The 26,643-nt window shown below is 56.3% G+C and overlaps 1 protein-coding gene across 1 annotated transcript in view; it reads left to right on the top strand.

Moving 5' to 3' along the window:
* TRAPPC9 (trafficking protein particle complex subunit 9) overlaps positions 1 to 26,329 on the top strand; it is a 338,695-nt gene extending 312,366 nt beyond the window's left edge. Inside the window, exons 23-24 of the mRNA XM_040988506.1 lie at positions 25,437 to 25,657; positions 25,980 to 26,329. Coding sequence (XP_040844440.1) covers positions 25,437 to 25,657; positions 25,980 to 26,147 — 389 coding nt within the window. The 3' untranslated portion in view covers positions 26,148 to 26,329. The remainder of the gene's footprint in view (positions 1 to 25,436; positions 25,658 to 25,979) is intronic.
* The last annotated feature ends 314 nt before the right edge of the window (positions 26,330 to 26,643 follow it).

Genomic DNA, 26,643 nt, shown 5'->3' on the forward strand with positions numbered 1-26,643 from the left:
TCTCCATGGTGGCGTTCCTGTGACTAGGGAAGCGGGGTCCCTGGCAGAAGCAAGCCTATGAAGAGCAAGATCTGGGGTGATCCTGGCCACCCAGGCCCCTCTTGGTCTCAAAATGGCCTGTGGGGACCTTCTGTCTCCCTGAAGATGTGGCAAGTTTGCTCCTCCTGTTGAGCTGAGCAGCATGAGCAGGTTCAAGTGTGAGCAATGCCCAGTGCACCATGGGTGCCGGGCATGTGCTGGCTTCTGTGTTGCTCTTGCCTATTTTCTCTCCTCACCATGTATAGAAGAGGAGCTGACTGGGTGCTCCCAGGCCACCAGCCTTGTAGCAGCTGACTTTCAGGATGCACACAGCCTGTGTCAGAGGCATGGCCTTGCAAGGGTGATGCGTTCTTGGCTTGCATGCCTCTGCTTAACACCTGGCCTTGCCACACCTTTTCACAAGGCAGGGACTAGAACAGGCACAGTCAACAGGAGCACCCCAGCATGAGCGCTGTGCACCTGCAGAACCAAGGAAAAAACATATTGCAGGGCTGTGCTCAGCTGGGGCTCTTGGGATGTCCTGGAGATGGGCCCGTGCCAGACAGGCTGTGCTGGTCCCTGCCTGGGAGCGCCACAGTTCAGGCTCTGCAGAGCTGCTTTGGAAGGGGAATCTAGGCCCTCCAGCTGTAACTGAGAAACCTGTATTTGACCTCAAAACCCCTCTTTTTCTTCAATACCCCTATCTGGGCAGCAGACTCAGGAAACAAGCAACCCCCCAACCAGCTGAGGATGACAAGAGCTGAAGGAGCCCAGGCTAGTGGGCAGCTTGGGTCCCAGAGCCAGGTGGGGTACCTGATGCCAAGAACACAGTGGGGGCCACAGCCCATGCTCCTGGAGAGGAAAACAGGACACAAGTGGACAGTGATATGGAGAGGCCCAATGACTTTTTGTGCCCCAAGACCAAGCAGGGTGAGGGGAGGAAGGGGAGGACATGGGCAGAGTCCTCCACCTGAGACCTTCAGGACACAATGGAGAGTAGGGTGCTGGCATTTGGCGGTGGGGACAGGTGCGCAGAGATGCCTCAGGCCTGCGTGTACCATACACACCCAGGCTGTGCTCTGTCCCTGGTGCTTTGTGCTGGGTGCTTAGGGTGGGCATGGAGCCAGGCTTGGCTGTCAACACCACGCTGCACTCCTGGCATGCCTGTGCATGTGTTCCTGTGCCTAAGCCTGGTGTTAGCAGCTGGAGGTGTTGATGGGGTGACCCCTGAAGCACTGACAGCCTTCTCTGTAGGTGTGTGTGGGCTCCCATACGCACGCCTGTGCCCTTCTCCCAGGGGTCTCTGCATGGCTCTCCTGGCACTGGGGCAGATTAATCCTTGCTGGTGAAGCTCCATTCTGTACACCCTGGGATGCCATCATCCCCTCCGGCCTCTCCACCACCAAGTGCCAAGAGCAACTCCTTCCCCAGATGTGACAGCTGACACTCTCCTGATGTCACTGAGGAGCCCCTCGCCACCACCAGTGCCCTTGGAATGTTTCAGCGTCCATGCCCACCCCTTTGTGGGCAGGACCCTAGCCTCCCTGCACAGTGGTTTTGTGGCCCAACGAGCACTGTTGGCTGCGGCTGTCATGCCTCTTCCCTCCCCACACCCTGAGGGCGCAGAGCACCCTCCCGGGTCAGCTTTTAGAACTACTGGATCCCAGTGAGTCCCAGCCTGGGCACAGCCCTAGTGGCCCCATTGCTTGGGTGGGGGTGGGAGGAAAGGTGTCTTTAGAGAGACGGAATCTGTGGCCTAATCCTGAGCATGAAATCCATCAGTGAGTCACAAGGTTCAATTCCCCGTCGTCCTTGCCCGTGTAGAGATCGTGCTGGCAAGCATCTTCCCACAGAAGCAGCAGCAAACCCCCTCGTCGCAGTTGAGCAGCCACTCAACTGAAAGCTCCCCTAGCCCGGCCAGGCCCAGTAGCCCCATTCCTTGGAAAGATGAGCCACGTCAGATGTCCTCTCCCAGCCCAGGCAGAGGGGCAGACGGAGGGGCAGGCGGAGGGGTGAGGGGAGAAGGCAGAGGGGCAGGTGGAGGGGCAGATGGAGGGGCAGGCAGAGGGGCAGGCGGAGGGGCAGACTGAGGGGCAGACGGAGGGGTGAGGGGAGAAGGCAGAGGGGCAGGCGGAGGGGCAGGTGGAAGGGCAGGTAGAGGGGCAGGCAGAGGGGAAAAGGCAGCAGCAAAGCTGTTGTTAATCAGGTTACAGTGTTCAAATTTTCCAGCTGAGGCCTGTTAATGAGGCAGGCGTTCAAGTCTCTCCAGCTGTGGTCCCCACGCACCGTGGCTACCCATTGGGGCCCTCTCGGTGGCAGTGTTCTGGCATTTCCCACCCCTCACTCCCTCTACCTGCCTGGCTGCACACCCCCCAACTCTGGCTGCCACAAGTGTGTGAGGGTCCTGGCCCTTTTGCAGGCAGTATCATCCAGTGATGAGAGCCAGTGACTCCAGGGGGCCAGACCCATGAGAGTCTGGGTGCAGGGGCCACCTTTCCCGTTGTGAGGCGGGTTCCTGTGGGCTCGACTCCAAGCAGCCCGAGTCACGAGGGCAGAGAGGGTGACAAGGCCATGATGATTACCAGCGAAGTCCCTGGGAGGTCCATGAGAACCAAGCCATGGGCTGTTGGCCAGGCCTTGCGGGAAAGGTGGCAGATGCGCACACAGCAGCGTTCCTCGAGCGGGCAGGCGCTCCTGACCAGTGGTGCTGGTGCATGGTGGGCCTCTGTGATGTCCCACAGGCGCCTCGGTTGTGGCCGTGATGGTGTTCTGGGGCCCTACAGTGGCATGTGTCTCAGCATCTAGAATGCTTCCCAGGATGGTGGCTTTTGACTTTTTGTTGCCTTTTTGTAGTCAAGTTGCTCTTCATTCGGACTCTTCCGTTGAAGCTTTCGGCCTGACCCTAGCCTGGTGTTCCCTAGTGCCTGTTTCTGGCACCCCCACAAGCCCTCCTTTCCCAACCACTGTCTGCCCTGGGAAGGCAGACAGCCTGAAGGGTTTGGAGTGGACGGTGCCTGTGCAGAGGGCATGGGCCTCCTGCTCAGCCTCACCCCTGCTGCCAGGTAGGGTTGTGGCTGCCCAGGCCTCCCCAACTCTGCTCCTGTTCCCCTCTCTACAGATGAGGAGCCTGGGGGTGGGGGAGAGGGCAGCCAGGGGACGGAGGCCAGCTGGAAGCGTGGCCATCTGTGGGCTGAGAGCCCTGGGAGGTGCGCTCGCTTCTGTGAGCCACGATGAAGGCAAAGTTACAGTAGCCCCAGACTCAGCCACACTGGGAGGAGGGGGTGGAAGACAAAGCAGGGAGCCCAGGGCCAGCATCTGGCAGGGGCGTGGGCTGTCATGTGAGGTGTCCCTGGGACTCCCGTTCCCTGGTTGGGTGGCATTGCCCAAGCAAATGCCAAGCCAGAACCAAGAGCTGCTGCCCCCCGGGCAGCTGTGCCCGTGGCATTGGCAGCGGGACAGTCCCAGGCTCGGCACCCCGGCCGTTCCTCAGCACACTGCTTCCTCAGCAGCTCTCCTTGGTTCTGCCTGATAGTTACTGGTTTTGACAGGTCAGACTATTTTTAGAACACCATTCCCACCCCTTCTCCCTGTGGGAAAAGGAAGGCAAGTTAAATTTTAAAGTTAATCCACCATGCCTTCCCTCCCCCAGCACACCCCGACAACACGTGCTGACTGCTCTGGGAGCGAAGCGTGCCGAGGCCAGGCCAGACCCTGTGCTGGCTGCCAGGTCCCTGATGTGGGCAGGGGCCTCAGGAGGCAGACTTGCACGCAACAGGAGCCATGCTCGGGGAAGGTGGTTTGCTGACCAGAGCCTGGCTTAAAATCCCGGCCTTGGAACAGGCCCCGTGACTGGGTTAGGAGCTGTGAGGGGTCCAGAGTGAGAATCGCCTGCCCGGAGGTCTGGGCCCCTGCTAGTCTCGGCCTGTTGATGCCAGAGGGAAACTGCCTGGCCAGAGCTGCTGGCTGTCGCACCTCTTGGAACCACCCTCTTAAACCTCAAAGTGGAAAACGAATTCAGTCTTTAACTTTTAACTGACCAGGATTTGGGAAAACAATAAACATACCTTGGTTTGATCTGTTTACCGTAACACTTTGCGGGGAACTTCTTTTTTCTGATTTGGGGATTGAAAGCCCGCAGGGCAGAGGCAGCAAGGGGCACACACCCCGGCAGGCCTTGGCAGCCCCTGCTGTCCACAGGCTGTGGCCCCTGGAGAACCAAGAGCCCGGATGATTCCCCTGGGCCAGGACCGAGTGGGCTGGCCCTGCTCACTCATTCCTGCCAACCTGTGGCCTTCTGCCTGGGTGTGGTTGGTGATCCAGCTGAACCCATGGTGGGTGTGGGTCAAGAGCAGTTTGATTGTGATCTGATTGACATATAATAAACATATCCAAAGCAACTCACTTGACATGTTTAGGCAAATGTACACCAGCCCTGCCCCCGCCTTCCCCACCATCAGCATCCTGAGCGTGTCCCTCTATCCCAGGCTGCTTGTTACTTCCCTCCTGTCACTGCTGTGCATCCGTGTGCCACCGGCTCTGTTGTCAGCTCTTTGCTCAGCCGTGGTCTTTGGTGACCCATGGGGGAGCTTACTCTGCCTGCTGTGTGTATGCACCAAGGGGTTCCTTGTCCATTCCTCTGTCAGACATGGATCTTGCTTCCGCCCATGGCTGTGTGGACACAGGCCTGGGTTCTTTTGGACTGGTGGCCTGGGCACAGAGCGTGTGGCCCACGGAGCAGCTGTGTGTTTATCTTCTTAAGAGAACTGCCAGACAGTTCCCTGGGGTGGTTCTCGCACTCCGCAGCCCCACTGGCTGTGTGTGAGCTCCAGGTCCTCTGAGCCCCGGCCAGGACTTGACTAGCTGGGTGCTAACTCCAGCCATTTAGGAGACCTTGTGTCATCCTGTGGGTTTGATTGGCATGCGTGTCCCCACTGACGGACGGGGGCGTCTTAGCACAAGCCTCTGTCTTCATTTTCTTTCCCCCCAAGTATCTAGTCAAATCTTTGCCTATTACTTTAGTAGATTCAGGAATGGCTTTATGGACTCTGTGTAAAAGCCCTTCATCAAGTCTGGTATTTGCAAATAGATTCTCTCGGCCAGCGACGATGCGTCCTGGGGGAGAAGAAAGCGCTCACTTTTAAAGTCCGATGGATCAAGTTTTTTCTTCGACCGACTGTGCCTTTGGTGATGTAACGGATAGCAACCTAACGCAAGTCAGGAAGTTTCTCCTGTGAGCTCTGCCAGGAGTATTTTAAAAAATGTTTCTCTTTCAGGTTTTTAGATCCATTTTGAGTTAATTCTTAGAAATGAACCAAGTATGGGTCGGAGTGCGTTTTGGCATGTGCACATTTACCTGTCCCAGCCACCTCTGTTGAAATGAGTAGGTTTTGCACGTTGGTTCAAACCCTTTGTGTGTTTCTCTGTGCATGTGCATGTGTGTATGTGTGGTGCTGGCGTCACTTGTTCTCTGCTGTGGTCTGCCTGTCTGCCTGCCTGCCTTGGCCCCAGCACCACACACAGTGTGTGTGTCAGTGTGTGCATGTGTGCGTTTGTGTGTCTGGTCCTGGCGCAGCTCTGCGGTGGTCTGCCTGTCTGCCTTGGCCCCAGGCCCACACACTGTGTCAATGTGTGTCTGTGTGTGCACGTGTGCGTGTGTGTGTGTGTGTGTGTGTGTGTGTGTATGTGTGCGTGTGTGTCTGGTCCTGGCACAGCTTGTTCTCTGTGGTCTGCCTGTCTGCCTTGGCCCCAGGCCCACACACTGTGTCCGTGGCTGGCGCTCCATTGGAGCTCGCACCATCGGGTGCTGTGGTGCCTCGTCTGGATCCTTTGTCCATTCTGCGTGAATCTGTTCAGTTTCTCCCTGTCCATTGAAAATGTGAAGCTTGGCTGAGATTTTGATGTTAACATACAAAGCAGTTTAGGGGAGGACTGACCTCTTCACTCGGGTCTGGTCAGCCAGGATCAAGGTGTGTTTTCTCATTGACCTGTGTCCGCGTGGTCTTGCCGAGAAGGGATGTGTGTGTACGTTTCTGTGTCAATCTTACATTCTACAGTCGTCCTACACCGCTTAGTGGCTGTGGTAACTGGTTTTACAGATTCTGTTGGATTTTCTACGAACTCGACTGTGTCCCCTAAGGATAGGATGATTTTACTTCTCCGACCCGATGCCCTTGCTTTATACTCTTTCCTCGCAGCAGCTCCTGCTTTCAGTACGATGCTGAACACCAGTGGGGAGGCTCAGCCCTTTCACCACATCCCGAACCCTGCGGGCCTACTTCCCTGGTTAGGGTAAGGCTTGTTGGTTGACGGGTTCATTTTCCGGTGCTAAAACAGACTTAGATTCATGAGATGGAGCTGTAGTTGCTAGTGATCTATTATTCATTTTGTGTACATCAGATTTGAATCCCTAATAAATAGATTTTGCCATTGCTGTTTGTGAACCAATATTATTGATAGTTTTCTTATAACTTAGCTATCTGATTTTGGCCCCCGGGCAGTCCCGGACTCGTAGGTGGAGCTAGGGAATATTCCTTCTTGGATGTCCTGGAAGTTTGTGGAGAGTTGATCTTGTACATTTCTGAGATGCCTGCTGGAATCCATCTGTGAAGTAACTTGGACAGGTGTGTCCACTACAAATCCACTTTCCTTCATAGATGGCATTAAAGAACATTTTCTTTCTCTATTTTTTTTTTCTTTAGTGAACTTTGGTAGTATGTATCTAGCAAGACGTCCTTTTAATCCAGGTTGGCAAATGTAATGACATAAAGATTTCCATAATATTCCTTTGTCTTCTTCATGGTATTTGTAGACTCTATAGTGGTGTTACCTCTTTTTTTTTCTTGAAATTGATAATCTATGTATTCTTTCTTTTTTCCTGGTCAGTTTGGGCTAGAGGTTTTTTTCATTCTATTGAGTTTGTCGAAGAACCAAGCTTTTGGTGTCATTGATTTTCTGTTCTCTATCCATTGATTTCCACTTTGCCGATTCCTTATTTCCTATTGCTTTCTTGCCAGATTGACTTTGTTCTTCTGGTGCCAGTGTCTTAGAGCGGAAGCTCAGGCCCCACGTGGACCTTTGCCTTCTGCTCTGCTCTCAGAGCGCCTGCGCTCCGTGCTGGCGGCTCCTCACAACTTACACTACGTTGTGTTTTTCTCTTCACTCCGTTCAAAGTCATTTCCAATCTTCCACTTACTGTTTTCTCTGACCGGGGGTTGGGGAAGAAGGTTATGTGCAAGTCCTATTTTCAGTTTCTGCAAGCACAGGGGATTTTCTAGATATCAGCCTGTTATCAATTACTAATTGAATTTCATTGCTAGACATTATGCTTTGTAGGCCTTGAATCCTTTTAAAGTTACTCTAAAAAAATAATGGTCTACATTGTTAATATTCAGTGTGCATTAGAAAATAATGTCTACTCTGGGAGATATCAGGGCTAATATTCTGTAAATGTTAATTAGGTCAAGTTGTTTGATAATGTCATTTACATATTTGATGCTCGAGGGATTGACTTGCTGTTGATCATTGGGATACCAAGCAAGCGCTCTGTGGAGTTGTCTGTTTCCACTGAACTCTCAGGCTCTCCTTGGGATTTTGCAGCTCCACTCTTTGTACAGAGTGTAGGATTCTTCCCTGTCGTGAGCAGTCGAGCCCTTTGGAGTTCACAGATGACTTTCGTATCAATGACTCAGGTTGGGATGGCGCCTGCAGCTTTCTTTGCATCAGTACCAGCATGACATATCCTTTTCTGCGCTTTTTTAGTTGTAACCCATTTTGCTTTTTTATATTTATAGTATGTTTTCATATGCAGTTGGGTTTCTTTTTAAGTCTTGACAATCTGCTTTTCATCGGGTCCATGTACATTTAGTCCACTTGTATGTAGTGCAGTTATTAACATGCTGTCAGCATGCTTAAAGTGATGGCTGTCATTTCCTATTTGCTGTGTCACAATGTTCCTTGGTCCTTTCCCTACCACCTTTAAGTAGTCTGTCAATTTCATCATTTTTTAATACATTTGATTTTAAGAGCTGTTTGAAGTTCACCACAAAATTGAGCAGAAAGGCCAGAGATCCCATCCCTGCTACACGCTCAGCGTGTGCACAGGTGCACACAGCCTTTCAAGCTCACCGCCGCTCATCCACCAGGGGCACACTCGCAGCCAGCGAACCTGCCCTGACCCTCAGCATCACATGGCTGTGGTCAGTGAAGCTGTGGTGACCTTGAACCTCCCACTTGATGCAGTAGTCTGCACTGACACTCATTATCACCTCAGGTCTGTAGAGTACCTGGGTATTCTCCCTTGAGGCTGTGCTTTGTGTGGGTGACCTGCGGTACGGCGGCTCAGTGCCCTGAAACACCCCTGCCTTGGTTTCTTCTTCCCTCCTTCCTCTCTAAACTCCATGTTTTTAACTTTTCCAAAATGTCGTATACTTGGAATTATAATGTCTGCTTTCCATAATGCATCCATGTCCTTATTATTAATTTTCCCATGTATTTTTTTTCTAGTATGATTGATCATTTCTTTGTGGTACTAAGTGATCTTTGATTAGCTGTCTCCCCTCGGTTGCTCTCAAGTTTTTATGATGATGACGTAAGCAGGTGTCTTGCTGCCTGGTGGGCAGGTCTTTGTGTAGACACAGAATTTTCCAACTGCTGTGGATAAATGCCATAGTGTGGCTGCTGCATGGGTTGTGAGAAATCACCAGGTCATCGTGCTGGGATGCCGAGCAGCAGCCGAGGAGCATCTGACTGCACGTCCCCTGCAGTGCGTGGTGTCACTTGCATGTTTGGCTTTGGCCTTTGTAAGAAGCACGTGGTGGTCTCTGTGTTGTGATTTGTTTGTTTTAAGGTTATGCACCAGCATATGATGTTGCGTGTCTTTTGATTTGCGTATTTGCCATCTCTTCCTCCTCTTCAGTTTGGTGTTCCAGTCTCAGCTCAACTTTGAGAATCAGGTTGTATGTTTCTTGACATGAAATTTCTAGGGTTCTGTGTGTCTCCTGGGTAACAACCCCACACCACGTATGTCTTTGGACATAGTGACTGTCAGCTGGTGGCTCGTCTTGTACCATTTCTTGACAGCATCCATCCCAGAGGGGAAGCTTTTGCCATTGGATCCAAGTGCATGGGTTGCATGGTCATTGTTGTGCTCTGTGTATGAGTGTCCTGCCCAGTGGCATCGAGGTTTATAGCTGTGTGTTTTATCCTGCGGCCTATCACGTAAGCTGACTTTCAGGGGAGATGGAAGGTTTGCATCTAGATGATTTTGTCTACACGTGCAGACATGGCTTTCCCAGCACCACCCGTGAAAACACCTCTCTCCATTCTCCCTTGTCAGCCAGGGTTGCTGCTGAGGGTTCCATTCTGTTCCACTGATCTCCCCAGAGTTCTTTTGTCAACACCACAATCTCTTTTGGCTTTGTTCATGAAGTAGGGTGGTGTTGGTACTCTGGCATGACCGTTTAGGGCCTTTGGCTTCTGCTTACAAACCTCCTAATCAGTTTGTCAGTGTCTGGGAGTCGGGTTGGGCTTGTGTGGACTTAGGATGGAGTTGGGGATGGTTGGCAGCTGGATTATGGAGCGTCCTTTCACTTGTCTAGTTCTTTGGTTTCATAAGTTTTAGGAAATCTCTCTTTTCTGTTGGTACAGACTGTGTTGGATTTGTGCCTCAGGTTCTCATTTCTGGATATGTTCTTTATTAACGTGTTCTCCGTTTCCAGTTCCATTGTGCATTGCTGACATACAGGACGATGTGTGACTATGTGATTTCCTGAAACCTTGCAGTGCTTGCTTGTCCTGCTCAGGAGTACTTCTGTTGACCACCCCCCAACTCTCCAGAAATATCTGTGAGCAAAGACAGTTCATCTCCTTTGTGTTAGTATTTAGTGGTAGCTTTGGGATTTAAAAGGATGCATTTTTTTTAAAAAAGATTTATTTTTATTTGAAAGACAGATTTTACAAAGAAGGAGAGAGAGAAGGAAATCTTCCATCTGCTGGTTCACTTCCCACATGGCTGCAAGAGCCAGAGCTGAGCTGATCCAAAATCAGGAGGTGCTTTATGGTCTCCCACATGAGGGTAGGATCCCAAGGACTTGGGCCATCGTCTGCTGTCTTCCCAGACCATAAGCAATGAGCTGTGTGGGAACTGGAACAGCTTGAGTACAAACTGGTGCCCTCAATGTGCTGTGCCCCCACGCTGGCTCTGAAACATGCATCTTATCACCATCTCATTGTCTTGGAGTGACGTTACCCAACTGCACATTGATTGCAGTAAAGACGCCCTGTCGTCGCCATGCGTGCTGGGCTTCCTGCTGCAGGAAATGCTTGGCCCCTGTGGAAGGTGTTCTAGAGAGGAGCAGATGTGGCATGTCTGTCCGTGGAGGTGCTGTCTCCCGAGCTCCACTTTGTTTGGATCAACCCCCGTTTGCATCTGCTGTCATTTTCTTTATGTCTGCTGCTGAATCTTCATACTTCTGTGATTCAGGAAAAAATAACAATTATTTCTGTCATAGTTTTGTAAGAGCTGAGTTTTCTGGGGCAGAGTCTTAGCAAGAACTTCAAAATGTTGCCCAGCTGCCATCATTTCTCTCACAATGGCAGGTTGGCTGTCACTTTCATCTCTCTCTCTTTCTTTGTTCCCCCGCTCTTTCTCTCTCTCTCTCTCTCTCTCTCTCTCTCTCTCTCTCTCTCTCTCTCTCTCTTTTTCTCTCTTTTTCTCTCTCCCCGGCCCCCCTTACTCCCTCTCTCCCTCCCCTTTTCTCTCTGTTCTTTCTTTCTTTATCTGTTTTTAAGGCTAATCCCTTATTCATAGTTTTCATCAATGTGGTCATACTTCTTGTTTCTTTTCTTTTTCTTAAAAAAGATTTGTTTATTTATTTGAAACATCGAGTTAGAGAGACAGAGAGAATTTTCTATCCATTGGTTTACTTCCTAAACAACTGTGGCAACGAGGGCTGGGCTGGAACAGACCGAAGCCAGGAGCCTAGAACTCCACCCAAGTTCCCAAGCACTGGGACCATCCTCTGCTGCTTTCCTGTGTGTGTTAGCAGGGTCAGAGGGTAAGCAGGGACTCAAACTGGTGTCCATGTGGGATGCTGATGTCACACACTGTGACAGCCCCTATCACACAAAGACGCCCCCCCCCCTTTTATGTCTTATGCTTGGGGTTTGCTTAGCTCTTGGAGCTATAAGTTGAGTTGTTTTTTTGAATCAATTTTGGAAGGAGTTGACCATCGTTTCTTGAGGTATGTCTCCTTTCCCTCAGTCCTGGACCCAGCGGCCATGTGGCGCTCACAGCTGGCTCATGCGCTTCCTCTGTCTTCGTGTTTTAGTTTGGATGGGGTCTGTTGTCTCCAACTTTTTGTATTTTTATTTTCCCTCCCACAAGGTATCATCTGCTGTGCACGTCGTCTTGTTGATTTGTGTCTGACATGCCGTGTGTTTCATGGGCTCCTGTTGGCGGAGGGGCGTCGTTTTTATGTTTCCCCACCCTGTCATTACTCAGCTTCGCAAATAGCCATGGGCCTGCCCTTATTGCCTGTCTGCTGTTAGTCTGGGCCGCTCCTCGGCGTGAGCCTCGCTTGGCAGTACCTTGACCTCCCTGGACATCTGTTGCAGCTGCTGCCTGGCAGCGCCCCCAGAGGTCCTAGACGCTGTTCAAGTGCTCAGAAGCAGCCCCACCCTGGAGGGTTGGTGTAATTTATCATTTATTTGCAGGCTCAGAGCAGGAGTTAGTGTCTAGTGGATCATCCCCCATGCTCCTGTAAGCACGCTCTGAGTCCCCGTAAACATTGCGAGGACTTGGGTGTGAGAGCCGACAGACCCTCTTGCTAGCCACTTGTCTTCATCCTTACACTTCCTTAGGCTCCTGCAGCAGTCCCCTGCTGATCTCCCCCTGGGCAGTTCTTGTGCCTCAGTGTCCTGCAGACTTCCACCCCTCCTCCTCGGCTCATAGAATCCGCAGGATCCGCCCATGTGCTTGCTGTTAAGGACGAGGTCTGATTGGGGGCTGAGAAGCCCAAGTCTGGGTCCCCTGTCCTCATGATCTGGCGTGCAGCCCCGTGAGTCCACTGGCCTTGTGCTCGTCCTTGGTGACAGATGACCTCCACTGGCAGCTGATGTGGATAGAGGAGCACGCCAGAGCATCTGATGTGTACTTGGAGGCCTGGGATTCCTCGCCTGTCCCCTCTTCCACGTGTCTCCCCTGCTTCGGCATGGTGGGTTCAGCAGTGGGCCTGCCTCTGGCAAGTCCTGGGGCTGAATTTCAGTGGCAGGAATGGAGAGGACATCCCAGAGACGGGGCAGGGAGGCCGGTGGTCTCAGAGGACAGGTGTGTGACATTAGACAGTGCCGGCCTTGGAGGGGCTGGGGAGAAGGCTGTGAGGCACCCAGCGGAGCCAGGCGCATGCCTGCTCACACACATGCTGGCGCAGCCCCCTGACCTTCACTGGGTGGACACCAGACCCTCAGCCAGCCGGCTCTCCTCCTGCCCCTGGGGCAACCTCAGCCGCGTGACCCCCAGCACTCGGAGGAGCAGCAGATCTCTAGCCCTGAACCACTTGCTTTGTGCCCTTTTCTAAGTGTTTCTGGGAAATGCCAGTTTATCAGTGTGGGAAGAGGAGAGCTGTTTACAGGAAAGGGAGACACAAAACAGACAAGTGATGGTGACCTGGCCCATCACTCTAGTCCAGGTTACCTTCACTGGACGAGGGACCCGAAGATGGACCTCAGCTGCTGCTGGCATCCCAGGCTGCTGGGCAGGCAGCAGGGGACCTGGTGTCCTCCCAGCAGCTCCCGCCCAGGGTGCCGCCGGGCTCTGGGGAGCATGTCCAGGAGGCTGACACAGCCCTCAGCAGTCTGCAAAGATGCTTATGTACCCGCTGCAGCCCTTGGCACTCCCCAGGGATCAGCATCCTTTGGGCGGCTGATGGCACCCCTCCCCCTGCCCCATTGCCACACAACTCCCTGAGCCCCACAAACATTGCTGGGAGTCAACCATCAATTGGATACTCTGTGTCTTGCTGAGCCTGTCTGGGCACATCTGGGAGCCACAACCTCAGTAAGTGGTGATGGACCATGCCCCCCTAGTGCTCGAGCCCCTGTGAGCCCACGCCCACTCCCTGCCAGTCGCTCTCTGGCCCCATGGGGGATCGCAGTACCTGCCCTGAGGTGGGTAGATGGGAGGTAGGGAAGCAGGGAGTCTTCTGTGCCCAATGAGCTATTTTAACATTAGAGACACTCTGAGAACTTTGTTTATATTCAGTTAATGATGTTCCTCAGTACTCTGTCCTTCACATGCACTTTCACTTTTCCTGGAGACCTGCACATGCCCATGGAGAGGAAGGACGGGTGCAGAGTGCTGGCTGTGCCAGGTGTCTCCCTGGGCTGGGAGCCCCAGCCTGCCCTAGGGTGCAGGTTATGTTTGTTCTCAGGGTACCATCAGAAGCCAGGCCGTGGTCCGGAACAGGTGGGCAGGGATCATGAGGGGCTGGAGTATGGGGTAGGAAGCTTGACTGACCATGTAGCATCCTCTGGCATTCTGGTACCCTTCTGGTCCCCCCACCCCCTCCCTCACACACACACACACACACGCACGCGTGTGTGCTTTTCTCCACTTGCCAAGACCTCTCTGGGAAGATCCTGAGTCCCAGACTCATCTGCTCTAGCAGCCATCTCCCTCGCAGCCCTCAGGCCTGTCCTCATTTGTTCTCCAGTGCCTGTGTCTTCTAGGACCAGCCAAAAGTGATCTGCGAGCTCTGGGTCGGTAGCTCTTCTTGAGTGATGTGTGCTGGCTGTGGCAGGCAACCCTGGGTGCACAGGGCAGGAAATGGGTGCAGCAAGGAACCCCTTCATTCACTGCAGTTGTTGCCAACACTGCCACTCTTTGGAGGTGTAAGTGAACCCAGGGTCTCAGGCCTGCATGCTGCTGGTCTGTGTAGCCCCATCCCCTCGTGCCACATACACCCTTATGTTGTACCACCTAGCACTCCCCCAGCTAAGCCCCTTGCTGTCTTTGGCCTCAGCAGGGGTTCCAGGTTTTTGGCACTGCCTCGTAATCCAGGATATGTCCTTGTTCTTCACCCATGCTGTAGGAATCAGAGGTCACCATCCCTACCTAGATCCTGCACCTGCTACCCAGATACATATGAAAACATTTCTCCTTCGAGTCCCTTCAGCCAGCAGCTCTTACCTTCCATAGAGGTCTGCGCCGTGTTCGTCCACTGTTTGTGGTTCTCCTCTGTCCACACACTTGTCGCACTTGCCATTTCCCCTACCTCTGTGCAGGGTATGGGTCCAGCCAGAAGCCAGTTACTGTGGCTTAAGCACCCTCTGCATGCCCCCACCCCAAATCTGCCTCTGCGCCATGGCGGAACAAGTCTGTTGCAGGAAGGCTTTACATGAGCTGTAACGTGTTTGTAGAATAGTCTGTGGTTCCTGAAAGGTCTCGCTGCAAAGTGGGAAGCCCTAAGGCTCTCTGGGTGCCTGGGACCTCGCCCACCATGACCACTTGTTTCCTGAACAAATGTGGAACTCTAAGGAACTCAGCAGAACAAATCCTGATTTACATGGCCTGGTTCTCCCGAGCAGTGGCCCAGCAGACCTCTGTCTGGGCCGCTGCCCGACCTCTGATCAGCACGCAACTGGCCCTGGCTGGGGTGGCCTGGGCGGCAGCATTCATGGCAGGGCACTGTTGCTGAGGGACATCTGCAGGTCTCCAGTGGCACTGCCCACCAGAAGCCTGCCTTCTAGTGTGAGGAGGGGCCTCAAAGGGTCCCAGGGCAGACCTGCAGGGAGGCAGGTGTGTGCTAGCAGCAACCCAGGCCCTGGGGCTGGAGCACTGGAGAGGACTTCGTGTGCACCGGGTAGAAGGGGCAGTGTAACAGGCATCTGGAGGGACCGCTCAGCCCACAGAGCTGGGAGGGGTGCATACGTGACACGTGGGGCAGGTGTGTGAGGAATGGGTTCCTGGGTCTGGAGCAAGAATGAGGTCATTACATGAGGCAGGTGTAAAGAAGGCAGACAAGTCGGGGCTGGTGTCCTCGCACCGTCCCCTCCCCCCCCCCCCATAGCACCGCATTCCAGCCCAGGACCCTGAGCACTCTGTACATTGTAAACCTGGGGTTGGCCTTGTTGGTCCAGGTAGGAGGTCTGGAGTGGTGTCGTGTTCCAGCCATCAGCTTCATGGGCAGCTTGTCAGTGTTTAGATGTTGGTGACATGAGGTGGGTCCTAGAGTTGCTTCTAGTTTGACAAGTGAGCACTGGGCAGCCAGCGGGGGTGGTGCTGGGGACACTGATTTCCAAGGCAGGAGGACAGATCTTGGCTCCTCCCCACACTGGTCTCTCAGCTCATGCTGCTGCTGTACACCCAGTGCTCACACCTTCATCATACGCCCTCACCGAGCAGGACCACCTCTCCGAGGGCCTCACAGACACAGCGCCCCTCTCCATGGCCCTGCATGGCTTTATCTCCCAGGAATGACCCCCTGCTGTGTCCCCTGGCTAGTGCTCACCACAGGAACAAATAGCATTGTGACGTACCCCCAGGGTGGACACCAGGAACCAGGAATTCCTTCTGAAAAACGCCTCCCTGTAGCAAGCTGTACTATCCTCCAGTGGTCAGGCTCTCCCCTTCCCTCACCCCTTCTGCTGTGTCACAAGCACCTGGTTCTAAACCAGACCTGACTGGGGGGCTGGGAGATGAGGGTCCCTGCTGTCGCCTTGACCCCTAGGACAGGGAGAAAGGCATGGTATGCCAGTCTTGGATGTAGCTGAGTTGGCTCAACAGATCCATTCTGCCCCTTTGGAAGTCAGCTACTTCCAAGTCAGGTGACACCCTAGATAACCTAGATATGAGAGGGAGGCTCAAGTTCCTGGGAGACACTGCAGACAAGAGAGGGAGGCGGGGAGGCATCCAGATGTGGAGCAGAAGACAATGGACAGGTTGTATCCCCAGCACCCCCACACACACACACACACACTGCCACGCTACCCAACTGAGGCCACAGGGATCAGATGGGCTGCTTGGCTGAGCCCTTTCTCAGCCCCTGAACCTGCAAGTCCATGAGCAAAACCAGATTGGCTGTCCTAAACCCCGGTGCTCTGGGGGCATTTCTGGGGGCACACTCTGCTCAGGGGTTCCCATCACTCCTTTCCCTGGGAGGCAGCCACCACCTGCCCCTCACCCAGTTGTGCTAGGACCAAGGGATGCAAATTCTATGGCTCCAACAGAGGCAGTGTGTTGTCTCATATTCCTGTGGCTGCAGATTGATTCCCTCTGCGGGCAGCTCTCAGGGACCCTCCGTGAACACAGAAGAGCCATGTCACAGAGCTGCAGGGCCTGTGTGGGCCTGGCAAGCTCGGCGTCTGTGCAAAGGACAGCAGTGTAAGACAGGCCAGGGCAGCTAAGGGTGAGGCAGAAAGGACAGAGCCAGTCCCCAGACGGGGTGTGTGAGAGTATGCATTTTATCCCACGTAAACTGGAAAGCCTTCTGAGGCTTTCAGGCAATAAGTTGTTCTGTGCTGTGCGGAGGGCAAGGCCAGGAGGCCATCGAGGTGCTGTTCCCAGCAGGCCAGAGCTGGTTCGAGAGGCAGTGCTGACCACTGGTTGAGCAGAAGGTCTGTGCTTTCCCTGGCTACCCCTGGCCAGAGATGCCTGCGAGTGGCTGGGATTGCATGACCTTGAACTCTGTCTCCCCATCTCTGAGGACACCAGCTGGAGGAAGTGCCCAGGTCTCACAGGGAACTGGGAGCCCTAACTTAATGTCCTTGCCATTAGGCTAGGGAACCCTCCCCAGTCCCCCATGGAACAGACCACTCCATGGTCCTGAACAGGCCGACTGGACAGATGGCAGCCCAAGGCATCCAGGTCAGGAGGCAGCTAGGTGCCAGCTGCCCAGGGGCAGGCAGCCCAGGCAGATTCTGCTCAACAGCAAGTGTTGGCAAAGCACCTGCAATGGACCAGGTCTCCCTTGGACTGCTGGGGGCACAGCCTTGCGGGGGGCAGGGGTTGAGGGGAATGGGCAGGGGCAGGGATAGATTCCAAGCCAGCCCCAGCAGCCCTCCCCTGGTGGGGTGGTCACAAGCGCCTGGTTCTCCTGTCTCCACCACCCCGCCCATGGCTCAGGGACACTTGTTGTCTTATTTTCTCTTTTTGGTTAATCAGAAGCCAGTCAGCAAACAGCTGATAAGATCTCTAGTTTCCCCTAAGACTCACCCATGTTCACTGGGGCGGGGGCTTGGATTTCTCCTGGGGTTCCCCAGCCTAGAAAGAAGAGGTGTGGCAGCCCCTGGCTGTGAGACTAACCCACATCCCTGTTGCAGGGTAGGGAGCCAGCTAGGACATCGCTGCCATCAAGTGAACGTGCTGTGACACCAGCAGCCAGGGGGCACTGGACAAGGGCACGTGGAGGCCCATGTGGGGACTAAGGGTCAGCAGCTGTCTATTGGGTCCCCAAGGGGACATCAGGCAATGAAGCCTTGGAGTTCCCTCCTTGGAGAGAAATGAGGTCCATGGTATGGAGGTGCAGGGGGAGTATTGAGGCCCTGTCTGTGCTGGGGCAGGTGCAGGAGAGCTTCCTGGGGGCAGGAATGGAGGCATGAGAGGCAGCACTGTGCAAGGCCCCTGCTGGAGAAGGGCAAGGCCCACTTGTCTCCCAGAGCAGGTGGGAGATGGCAAATAGAGGAACTTCTGGGGCAGGGGCTTCAGCTCAGCCCATCTGACAGTGCCCTTGCCAAAGACGGCCTGGGCAGCAGACAGCGCTTGTCGCCTGGGGCACCAGGAGTCTGCTGAGGTCAGAGAGACAAACTGCACAGCCAGACTCTTGACAAAAACAAGATGATGTGGAGATACAGGGGTTAGGTCCAGAGGTGAGGTGTGAGTGGTGCCTGTGGCCAGCCAACTGGGCTGGGGGCCTATCCCCCTGCCTGGGAGCTGGGCCTTCTGAGCACAAGGTCTGTCCTGCCAAAGGCACTGGGCAGAGCCTGCCAGGTCCCTGTACTGCCTCTTCCTGGTCTCCCACATGGCTTCAGGGCCCCAAGGCTTTGGGCTGTCCTCAACTGCTTTCCTAGGCCACAAGCAAGGAGCTGGATGGAAGCTTCCAGGATTGGCACCAGTGACCATATGGGATCCCAGTGTGATCGAGGCAAGGAATTTAGCCGTTAGTCTGCCCTGCTGGGCGCTGTATCCTGACTTCTCTTAAGCCTTGGTTTCCTTCTCTATGAAATGAGACAGCAGTTGTCCCTATTTTAGCTGGCGGTAAGATTGGGACGGCACCTGACCTCTGTCCGCAGTGCTGCCGGCATCAACATTTGCTCTGAATTGGCACAGGAAGGATCCAGAGGCACCTGCTTGCACTCACAGCATCTTGGGTTCAGGTTCAGAGAGTTCAAGGCTGTTCCTGCCCTCCCGTGACTCCCTCCAGCTGCCGAGGCACCAGAGTGGGAACCCCAGAGCTAGCGGCCATGGCACAGGCTCTGGCATCCAAAGCCCAATTTAGACTTGGCAGTAGCAGCTTAGAACACAGCTTGGAGCTGTTCCCCGACTCCCTCAAGTGACTTGTGAGGTCACCTGATTTTTCTGCTGCAGCAGCTCCACCCATTGCCTGTCACTGCTTCTCCCCCTTCCTTACCCCGCCCAAGGAGGCTCTGAATTCTCAGGGCTGGGGTGGGTCTCTGCACCCTTACCTTCCAACAGGCTGACCCTGCCCACCTCTCCCGGGAAGCCTGGCAGCTGGGAAGTGCCCAGTAAATATGTTAAATCAACAGGTGAATGAACGATGAGACTTCCTCATGCCTGGCACCCGCCCCCCTCAACCCTGGTTTCAGCTTCCTACTGAGAGGACTGTGTGCTCTGCTTCTGTGTGCACCCCACCTTGCAGCAGGCAGGGGGTATTTCTAGTCTTATCTCTGCGTCCCCAGCACTGGTTACAGGAGCTAAGATGCTGAGTCAATATTTGAAGCAAGCTTTTCCCTTAGATGGGGCAGGGTGGAGCCTCCAAGCATGAAAGGCCCAGCTCCTCCGAAACCAGGGGCCCTGGACATGAGGCCCCTTCCTACACAGAGAAGCTAAGCTTGTTCCATTTCCCCTCAAGTGCACCTCACCTGGCCTGGCACAGACCCTGGCAATTGTACCGGCTCCAGCTGCCTGGGTCCGGGGTTCCAGGGCCCCTCCCACAACTTGCAGGCCTAAGAGCTGGGCCTGCTCTGAGTCGGGTGAGGCCCTGTAGTGGGAGAAGACAAAGATGGCTTGGTCCTTGATATGCCTTCTGCCTGCCCTTCCCCCATTAGGAGGCCACACCAGGCCCACACACAAGCCCTGGGGTGGTGTTGGCTCAAAGCAAAACCATGCGCAAGACCCTGTTTGTCACAGCAGGGCAGCTCCCCCCGCACACACCACCCCCCGGCACTGAGACGCACAGCCTCCTGGAGCCACCTGGCATTAAGCTTCCACCCTCTGCTGCAGCCGTCGGCATCCCCAACAGAAAGGAGAGTCACTGGAGGTCGGGGCTATGGGCCTGCAGCCTCTCTGGGAGCCACACATGATCTGTGCACTCTGGCCCCTTGGGCCCCAAAGAAGTAAGGCCTCAAGCACGAGATGGGCCTCACTTGACAGCTGCAGTGGCAGAGCCGTGGCCCTCTAAACCCCAACACCTGCGATCCCTGGTTGCCCAGGTGCTGGCTCTGTGTGCTCGCAGGTTCGTTCAGTGAGGACTGAAGGGGTGCCAGGTGCTGTGCCTGCACCGGACTGGTGCCAGGAGGCAGGGTGGGCACTGGCCTGGCCAGCTGGGGGCTCACTGGCGCCCCTTCCCTCAGTTCTGTCCTCCAGTACTCAGGCCCATCTTGTCATGCTTTGTCCCTGCAGCCTCTAGCAGATGGCTGCCCCTGGCCGGTCCCTCCCAGGACCAAAGGGAGAAAGAGGGGCTGGTCAGAGCTGGACTCGGGCTGCGTGGCGGCCAAGCTAAGCTAGAGCCTTCCCAAGGTCAGCTGTTCCCTGAGGACTGTGAGAGAGGGTCTCTCACCAGGGGCACATGCGAACTAGGCCTTGAGATGTAGTCAGAGGTGCTACCACCAGCTGCCACAAGAGCCCAGCCCCAAGGACCACGGTCACAACCAGTGCTACCTTCCTGAGCACCAGAGGCCTAAGGGGGCAAGCACAGTCTTTGGTGCCGGAAGATGGGTTTCTGTGCTGGCTGTGTCCCTGCCTCGGCCTCTTGAAGCCAGAGGAGCCTCAGGCATCAACTGAGCAGGAGAGCAGGCCCCCTGGGAGTTGGCCAAAGGGGCCCCGAGTGGTCACTTAGCAGCATCGGGAGGCGGGCTCTGCCTGGCAGCATCTTATCCCCATGAGGCCGGCCAGCCTGTGGGGCTGTGGATCTGAGTTCCCAGACACAAAGCACAGGCCCCAGCAGGCAGAGATGTGCTCCAGCCAGGAGCTTCCTGCCTTCTCTTGGTTCCTTTGCCTCTGCTCCTGCTGCAGCCCCATGGGGTCTCCAGCCAGTGTGCTCACACCACAGACCCACTGTTCTGCAGAGCTGGAAGCCAGGCCGGGCGCACCTGCCATCGTGGCACACAGCAGCACCTCTCCTGTGCCCTCAGCTGCTACCAAGGCTTGACTGCAGTCCCGCTCTAGACTCCCGCCCCTCCATTCTCTGGGGTCTCCAACTTCTCTTCTGCATTTCTCCTCCTCGGTGCTCACACTCCTCCCCTCTCCAGCTGGGGTCCCGGCTGCTTCCGGTGGCCGCATTGTGGGCTGTGGGACCCCGACGCCGTGTGTGGATGAATGGTGGCGCATCATGAGCTACATGACCCCAGTCCCCATGCATGGTGTAAGTGGTGGCAGTATGGTTCCAGCCCTAGCCTGCAGCCTCAGCGCCGTCGCTCTGTGGCACCAGGCTGAGGGTGGCACTCAGGAGCTGGGAGCCTCCTGCACCCCCAGAGAACATCCCCGCAAGCTAGTGGCACAGGTCTTTCCGATTCCCAGTCTGCCTTAATGTTAATTTAATTCCCTTTAATCTTTAATGAAAAGTTGTAAAAGTAAATTATTTACCCCAGAGAGCCAAACTGCTCCTCAGGAGCTGTTGTCTACTTGAGGGTAATTACACACGCAGATCTTGCGCGTGGGGCCCCTCCCCCGGTGGCCCAGGCGGCTACATCCTGGCTTAGGAGCTCATTAGCTGCATGGTAACTGCTGGAAAACGCATGCCATTCGGTGGGTGGAGAGCTAGGCTTGGGCTCCCCGCCCCCAGGGAGCTGTCTGCACATAATGTGGCATAGGTGTGACCCATGGGCACCCACGGAGTCCATTCCAGCCCCCGGAGGCAAGTGGGAAGAGCTCTTCTCCTTTCTCCATCCACGCCTGTGCATAGGAGCTTGCCTCAGGCCCCAGCTCAGCCTCAGCACAAAGAGTAGTGGGGAGCCCCAGAGGCCAGAGGGTCTGGGGAGGAAGCAGGGGCATCGGAAGGCTCAGTGCCAACCCCCTCTTGGCACTAGCCCTGCTCTCTCCAGCTCCCACCAGCTCCTCTCTCCCAGCTTCCCTCTCAGGCACACCAAGTGGCAGGTGGCCCAGGAAGTGTCAGTGGGAGTGTATAGGAGACAGTGGGAGAAGGGCAGAGGCGGAGCCTAGACTGCAGGTCATGTGCCAGGATCACGTTCAGTTTGGGCTCCCACTGGTGAAGAACTGGGAACCAGACCGGCTCAGCTGGTTGTATGTACAACCACTCAGCTCCACTGAGAACAGAACGGCCCTCGTCACCTCCCCAGCTTGGGACAAGGACCAGCAAAGAGCTGCCTTTGTGTCCCCCCACCCAAGGTGCAGTGTTTACTGGCTTCTTTGGTGAAACCAGTCACTTTCTTGAGTTGCCTTGAGCTCAGTGATGCTCCTGGGGAATGGCCCCCCAGGCTCTCCTGTGTCAGGTTTGGCTGTGGAAGCCAGGACGTCCTGCCATCCCCACACGAGGGCTCCCTGTGTTGCTTGGGCAGAAGCAGGCTTGCGTGGCTAGTGCAGGCTCCCCCAGGCCTGCAGCTCCTTCCTTCCCAATGCAAGGTGCCCTGAGAGCCTGCATTTTGTTCCAATGCCCAGATGCAGTTGTGCCAGATGCCCCCTCTCTGGTCTCCTGGTGACTACCTGCTGGAGGGTAGGTCATGGGACAGGCCAAGGAGGCAGCCTCCCTGGGATGGCCTTGGGAGCTGTGCCTAAGGAGCAGGGAGCTGGGGAGGCAAGCAAGCTGCTGGGTAAGCCATCCAGCCCACAAAGCCACAAATCATCCTTTGCTGCTGAAAAAGCCGCTTGCACGTCATCACCCTGAGACCTGGTGATGTGTCATGGGCTCCCTTCAGCCCCTAAGGGAGCAGGGTGCAGACTGTGCTGGAGGAGGGGATGCGAGAACCTGCCTGTGCTGTCCCCTATGCCTCCAGCGGGCTCCTCTCTGCCACCCACTCAGAGGAGTGTGGCCTTGTCCTCGGCCGTGGTAACACTCAGAAGTGAGTGGCCGGCACTCCCCAGACAGAAAGCTGGGCTCTGCCCCAGGCCTGGGGCTGCTGTGTGAGCTGAGCCCAGCTCCTGTTCACAGGGAGACATGCATTAGTCATCCTCCTGCACCTGCCCACTCCCTGCAGACCCTCCTGGGACGGTCACTGCAGGTGCTGCCTGCCCGTTCCCATCCTGCTGGCCTCGACTTCGTAGAACTGGCCTCCAGCTTGCCCCATCCTGCCTCTCACTGTGGCACTCTCTCTGGTGGTCTCAAACAATGCTGCCAAGCTGAGGGAACGTCTTGCAGCATGCATCCGCCCCTCAGCCAGGTGTAGGCCCACCCTGGGGGGTAGAACAAGTGAGAGTGGAGAGTAGGGGCTGGTGGTTCTCAGCATGAGTAAACCCTGGGAAGCCGGGGCAATGCAGGGGGATCAGGGATGTGGCAATAAAAGCCAACACATGGGCCACGTCGCCCACCTGCACCTGGTCAGGCAGATTGGGAAGGAGATGGCAGCCAGGGATGCAGGGAGGGGCGCAGGGGGCAGGAGCTGGGAATGGATGCCACCGCCAACTCCGAGCAGTGCCTGCCTGGCCGCTCCCCCGGCGACCTGCCATGATGCCCACCCAAAAGAGCCTGAGATGCTGTGTGCACCCCTGGTGCCCTGCAGCCTGCCAGGGTCCACTGCCCTGCTGTGTGTAGGAGCTGAAGATAGAAATGGCCCAGGTGACCACTGGCCAGGTACTATTCAGGTGAAATACACCATCCTGCTCCTCCAGGGACTAGCCCCTTCAGACAAAGGGCAGCGGCCTGCTGCTGCCACAGTGGGTGTGGAAGACCACGCGGTCAGGGAGAAGACACAAGTCATTGCAGACCACACCCCACTTCAGGATCCTGCATGTACCGGAGCCTAGAGGAGAGGGCTGTGATGAACCAGCCATCTCCAGGGCTGGAGAACATGTCCCCGGTCAGGCTGAAGTGGCATCGATCTGGGACAGTGTGACTGTGTGGGTCCTGTGGCAGATGAGCCCAGGGGGTGAACACCGACAGACCAGCACGCATTGTGCTGTGGAGCTGCCATCCTGCCAGAAGCCCAGCACTTACCACTGCATCCCTGGGAGCAGCCTTGGGACCGCTCCAGGAAGTGCATCCAGGAAAGCACCTGCCCCATCAGGCTTTTCTGGGAGCTGGCTGCGGTAGGCAGTCCCCACGCTGCCCCTTGCCTGGAGCCTGGCACTCAGCAGGTGTATTCCCACACAGCGTGGTGACAGCAAGGTACAGGGCACAGGTGCAGGCAGACCCCTCCCCCAGGTCTCCATGGCCCTCGACTGACTTAAGAGCAAGGACGATGGCCCCCGGTCAGGGCAACTTCTCACCCTGTGTCCCTTTAGGACCTGCCTCCCCTCCCTCGTGGCCACTCCCCACAGTGGCTCGGGTCACCTCTCTGTACCTCTGGAGGCTGCAGCTGCCCCTGTACTCTCTGACCTCCTCAGAGGTCCTGCTTTTATGGCCGGGCCAGGCAGGCTGGGGCCACCCGCATGGGCCTGTCGGCTCCCTCGCTCCTGCTCTTGCAGGCCTCCTCTGCCATTGTCACCTGAGCTTCTGGCAGAGCCCTCGGGCTGCGGCACCAACGTGGCAGGCAGGGGCTGGGGAGGGCCCCAGGCCTCCTTGCCTCTTGGGGTGGGCCCCGGTGTCCTCTGCCCGGACTCTGTGTGGGGAACGTACATTCACTGAGTAGGAAAGGGGGGTTGGGGTGGGCACATCTGGGGCTCCACCGCCACCCCCCGAGTAGCAGGGAATGGGGCAAAAAGCTTTTGGGTTAAGCCTGACATCCTGTACCACACGCCTTAGGTCCAGTACTCGCAGCTGCTTGTGGCACAGGTGCAGTAGGGAGAGGTGGGACCAGGGCGGTGTCGCCTCCTCCTCGTGAGAGTCCCCTACCTCAGGAGATAGCTCGCAGCTGGGGCCCCATCGTCACCCCTTCCTTTCCCATGCAGAGTCCTTGGGTCCCAGCAGCCCCTGAACCCACAGGGGAGATTTCCTGACAGGCTCATGTACTGTGTCCTTGCTCCTCGCCCACCTGTGGCCCTGGGAGCAGGCTGACCCTGCCAGCCCAGGGGCTGCTACTCCCTTGTGTATAGGCGTCTCTGGTCTGGCAGGTGCTGGCCTTGCCACCACGGAGCTGGGACACACCGGAGCACGTGACCTCCTGGGCCTCTGCAGTCTGTCCTGTGGGACCTGCCCTGGGGCAGTCAACTCCTGCTCGCTCGAACCCGCTTACCCACAGGGTGTAGACCAGGCTGGCCCCTGGCCCCAGCTACTCCTGACAGCCTTCACTGAAAGAGGGGCCCGTGATGTGAGGTTGCCTTCTTTGCATTCTAGGATGGAATGCAGCTGACTTGGTCTGGGGTCAGAGCATAGATCCACCCAGCCCTCCTCTGATGGATTCCCCATTTGTAACACAGTGCACGCTGACTCCACGCTGTGCATAACACAACCCTGAGCCACTGGCCTGGGTCTCTTCTCAGACACCAGCCTGGCCTTCTACATGGGTCATGGGGCGGTCAACCTTGTTCCTGGCTATTTGGGGATAGCAGGTGGGAGCATGACCCTTTTTGGAGAACACCGAGTCATCTCCCTGCCTGAAGTGCCTCTGGGGACTGGGATGGGTCTTTCCTGCTGGTTCTCTGGCCCAAGGCACTGTGCATACATCTAGCAGCTTACCAGCTGCCCTCCTGGGCACGCTCACCCTGTCTGGGTCCTTGCCCGAGTCCTTCATCCGGGCAGCAACCCCTGACTCACACAGAACCCTGGGCTGTAGCTCCATCCTTCACACCCATCCCTGCCTCTCTTCACTTGGGGAGAGTATGGATTGTGGGTCACCCTTCTGCGGATGGCAGCTGTAGAGGGAAGCCGTGGGTGCTGAGTGGCCACGTGCCTGCCACTTGTGTGTCCCTGCAGACGTGCTGGTGGACGGACAGCTGTGCGACTCGGAGGCAGCGGCCTGCCAAGTGGGCGACCCCGTACGTCTGGAGGTGCGGCTGACCAACCGGAGCCCGCACAGCGTGGGACCGTTCGCGCTCACCGTGGTCCCGTTCCAGGACCACCAGAACGGCGTGCACAACTACGACCTGCACAGCACCGTCTCCTTCGTGGGTTCCAGCACCTTCCACCTGGACGCGGTGAGTGGAATGCAGGGGCCCAGGGCAGCATCTCCTCTGCCCCTGCCTGTCCCCAGGCACCAGGAAGTGGGGGACAAGGCCGCCTCCCATTGAGGTCATGGGGCTGTGCAGCAGAACCTCTGGCGTCAGTCCCCACCTTGTTGCCCAGCCTCACTACTCGTGCAAACCCCACCCGTGCCCCACAGTCGGGTCTCCCTGAGCCCCAGGACAGGTCAGGAAGGGGAATGTCAGAGAGGCTTGTGGGGGCAGCTCAGGAGGGGCACCGGTGCCACACAGGTCCCCTGCTGGGCTGCGCTGAGGCCTCCTCTCGCCCCCCCGCCAGGTGCAGCCGTCGGGCCAGTCCGCCTGCCTCGGGGCGCTCCTCTTCCTCTACACGGGCGACTTCTTCCTGCATATCCGCTTCCAGGAGGACAGCAGGAGCAAGGAGCTGCCGTCATCCTGGTTCTGCCTGCCCAGTGTGCACGTGCGCGCCATGGAGGCCCCAGCCTGAGCCGCCCTGCGCCAGCAGCCCCCTCCTGCAGCGGCCAGGGCGTCCCTGATGGCTCCCGGCTCCTCCTCTTGATCCTCCTCCTCCTCATCCTCCTCCCCCGCCTCCCGCAGCCCACAGCTTCTTCAGATCCCCCCCAGGCAGCCCCATCCTTCCCCCAAGCTGATGCTGGTGCCCCACCCCTGTAGCAGGCCCCACTGCCTGCCCCCCTCGCCCCCTTCCATTGGCCTCCCTTTGGCCCTGCCCTGTGGGGCTGGGCTGCCTTCCTCCTCACTCTTGGCATCCCCCAAGGGCCAGTCCTTTCCCACTCAGGCCCCCTTCTCCCCCTCCCTGAGCAGGGGAGATAACCCCAAGGGCCAGTGGACATCATCAAGAGGACCCCCGTCTCCCCCACCCCCTTGCCCCTGCTGCCCATGGCAGGCAAACGTCCCGTGTTCTGCTGCTGGGCTGGGCTCTGGGTGCTGAGCTCGTGCGTGCATGTCTGTGACGAGTTCCCCAA

Source organism: Ochotona curzoniae, unplaced genomic scaffold, assembly GCF_017591425.1.
Source record: "Ochotona curzoniae isolate NIBS_2020 unplaced genomic scaffold, NIBS_Ocur_1.0 contig_4895, whole genome shotgun sequence".
NCBI lineage: Eukaryota > Metazoa > Chordata > Mammalia > Lagomorpha > Ochotonidae > Ochotona > Ochotona curzoniae.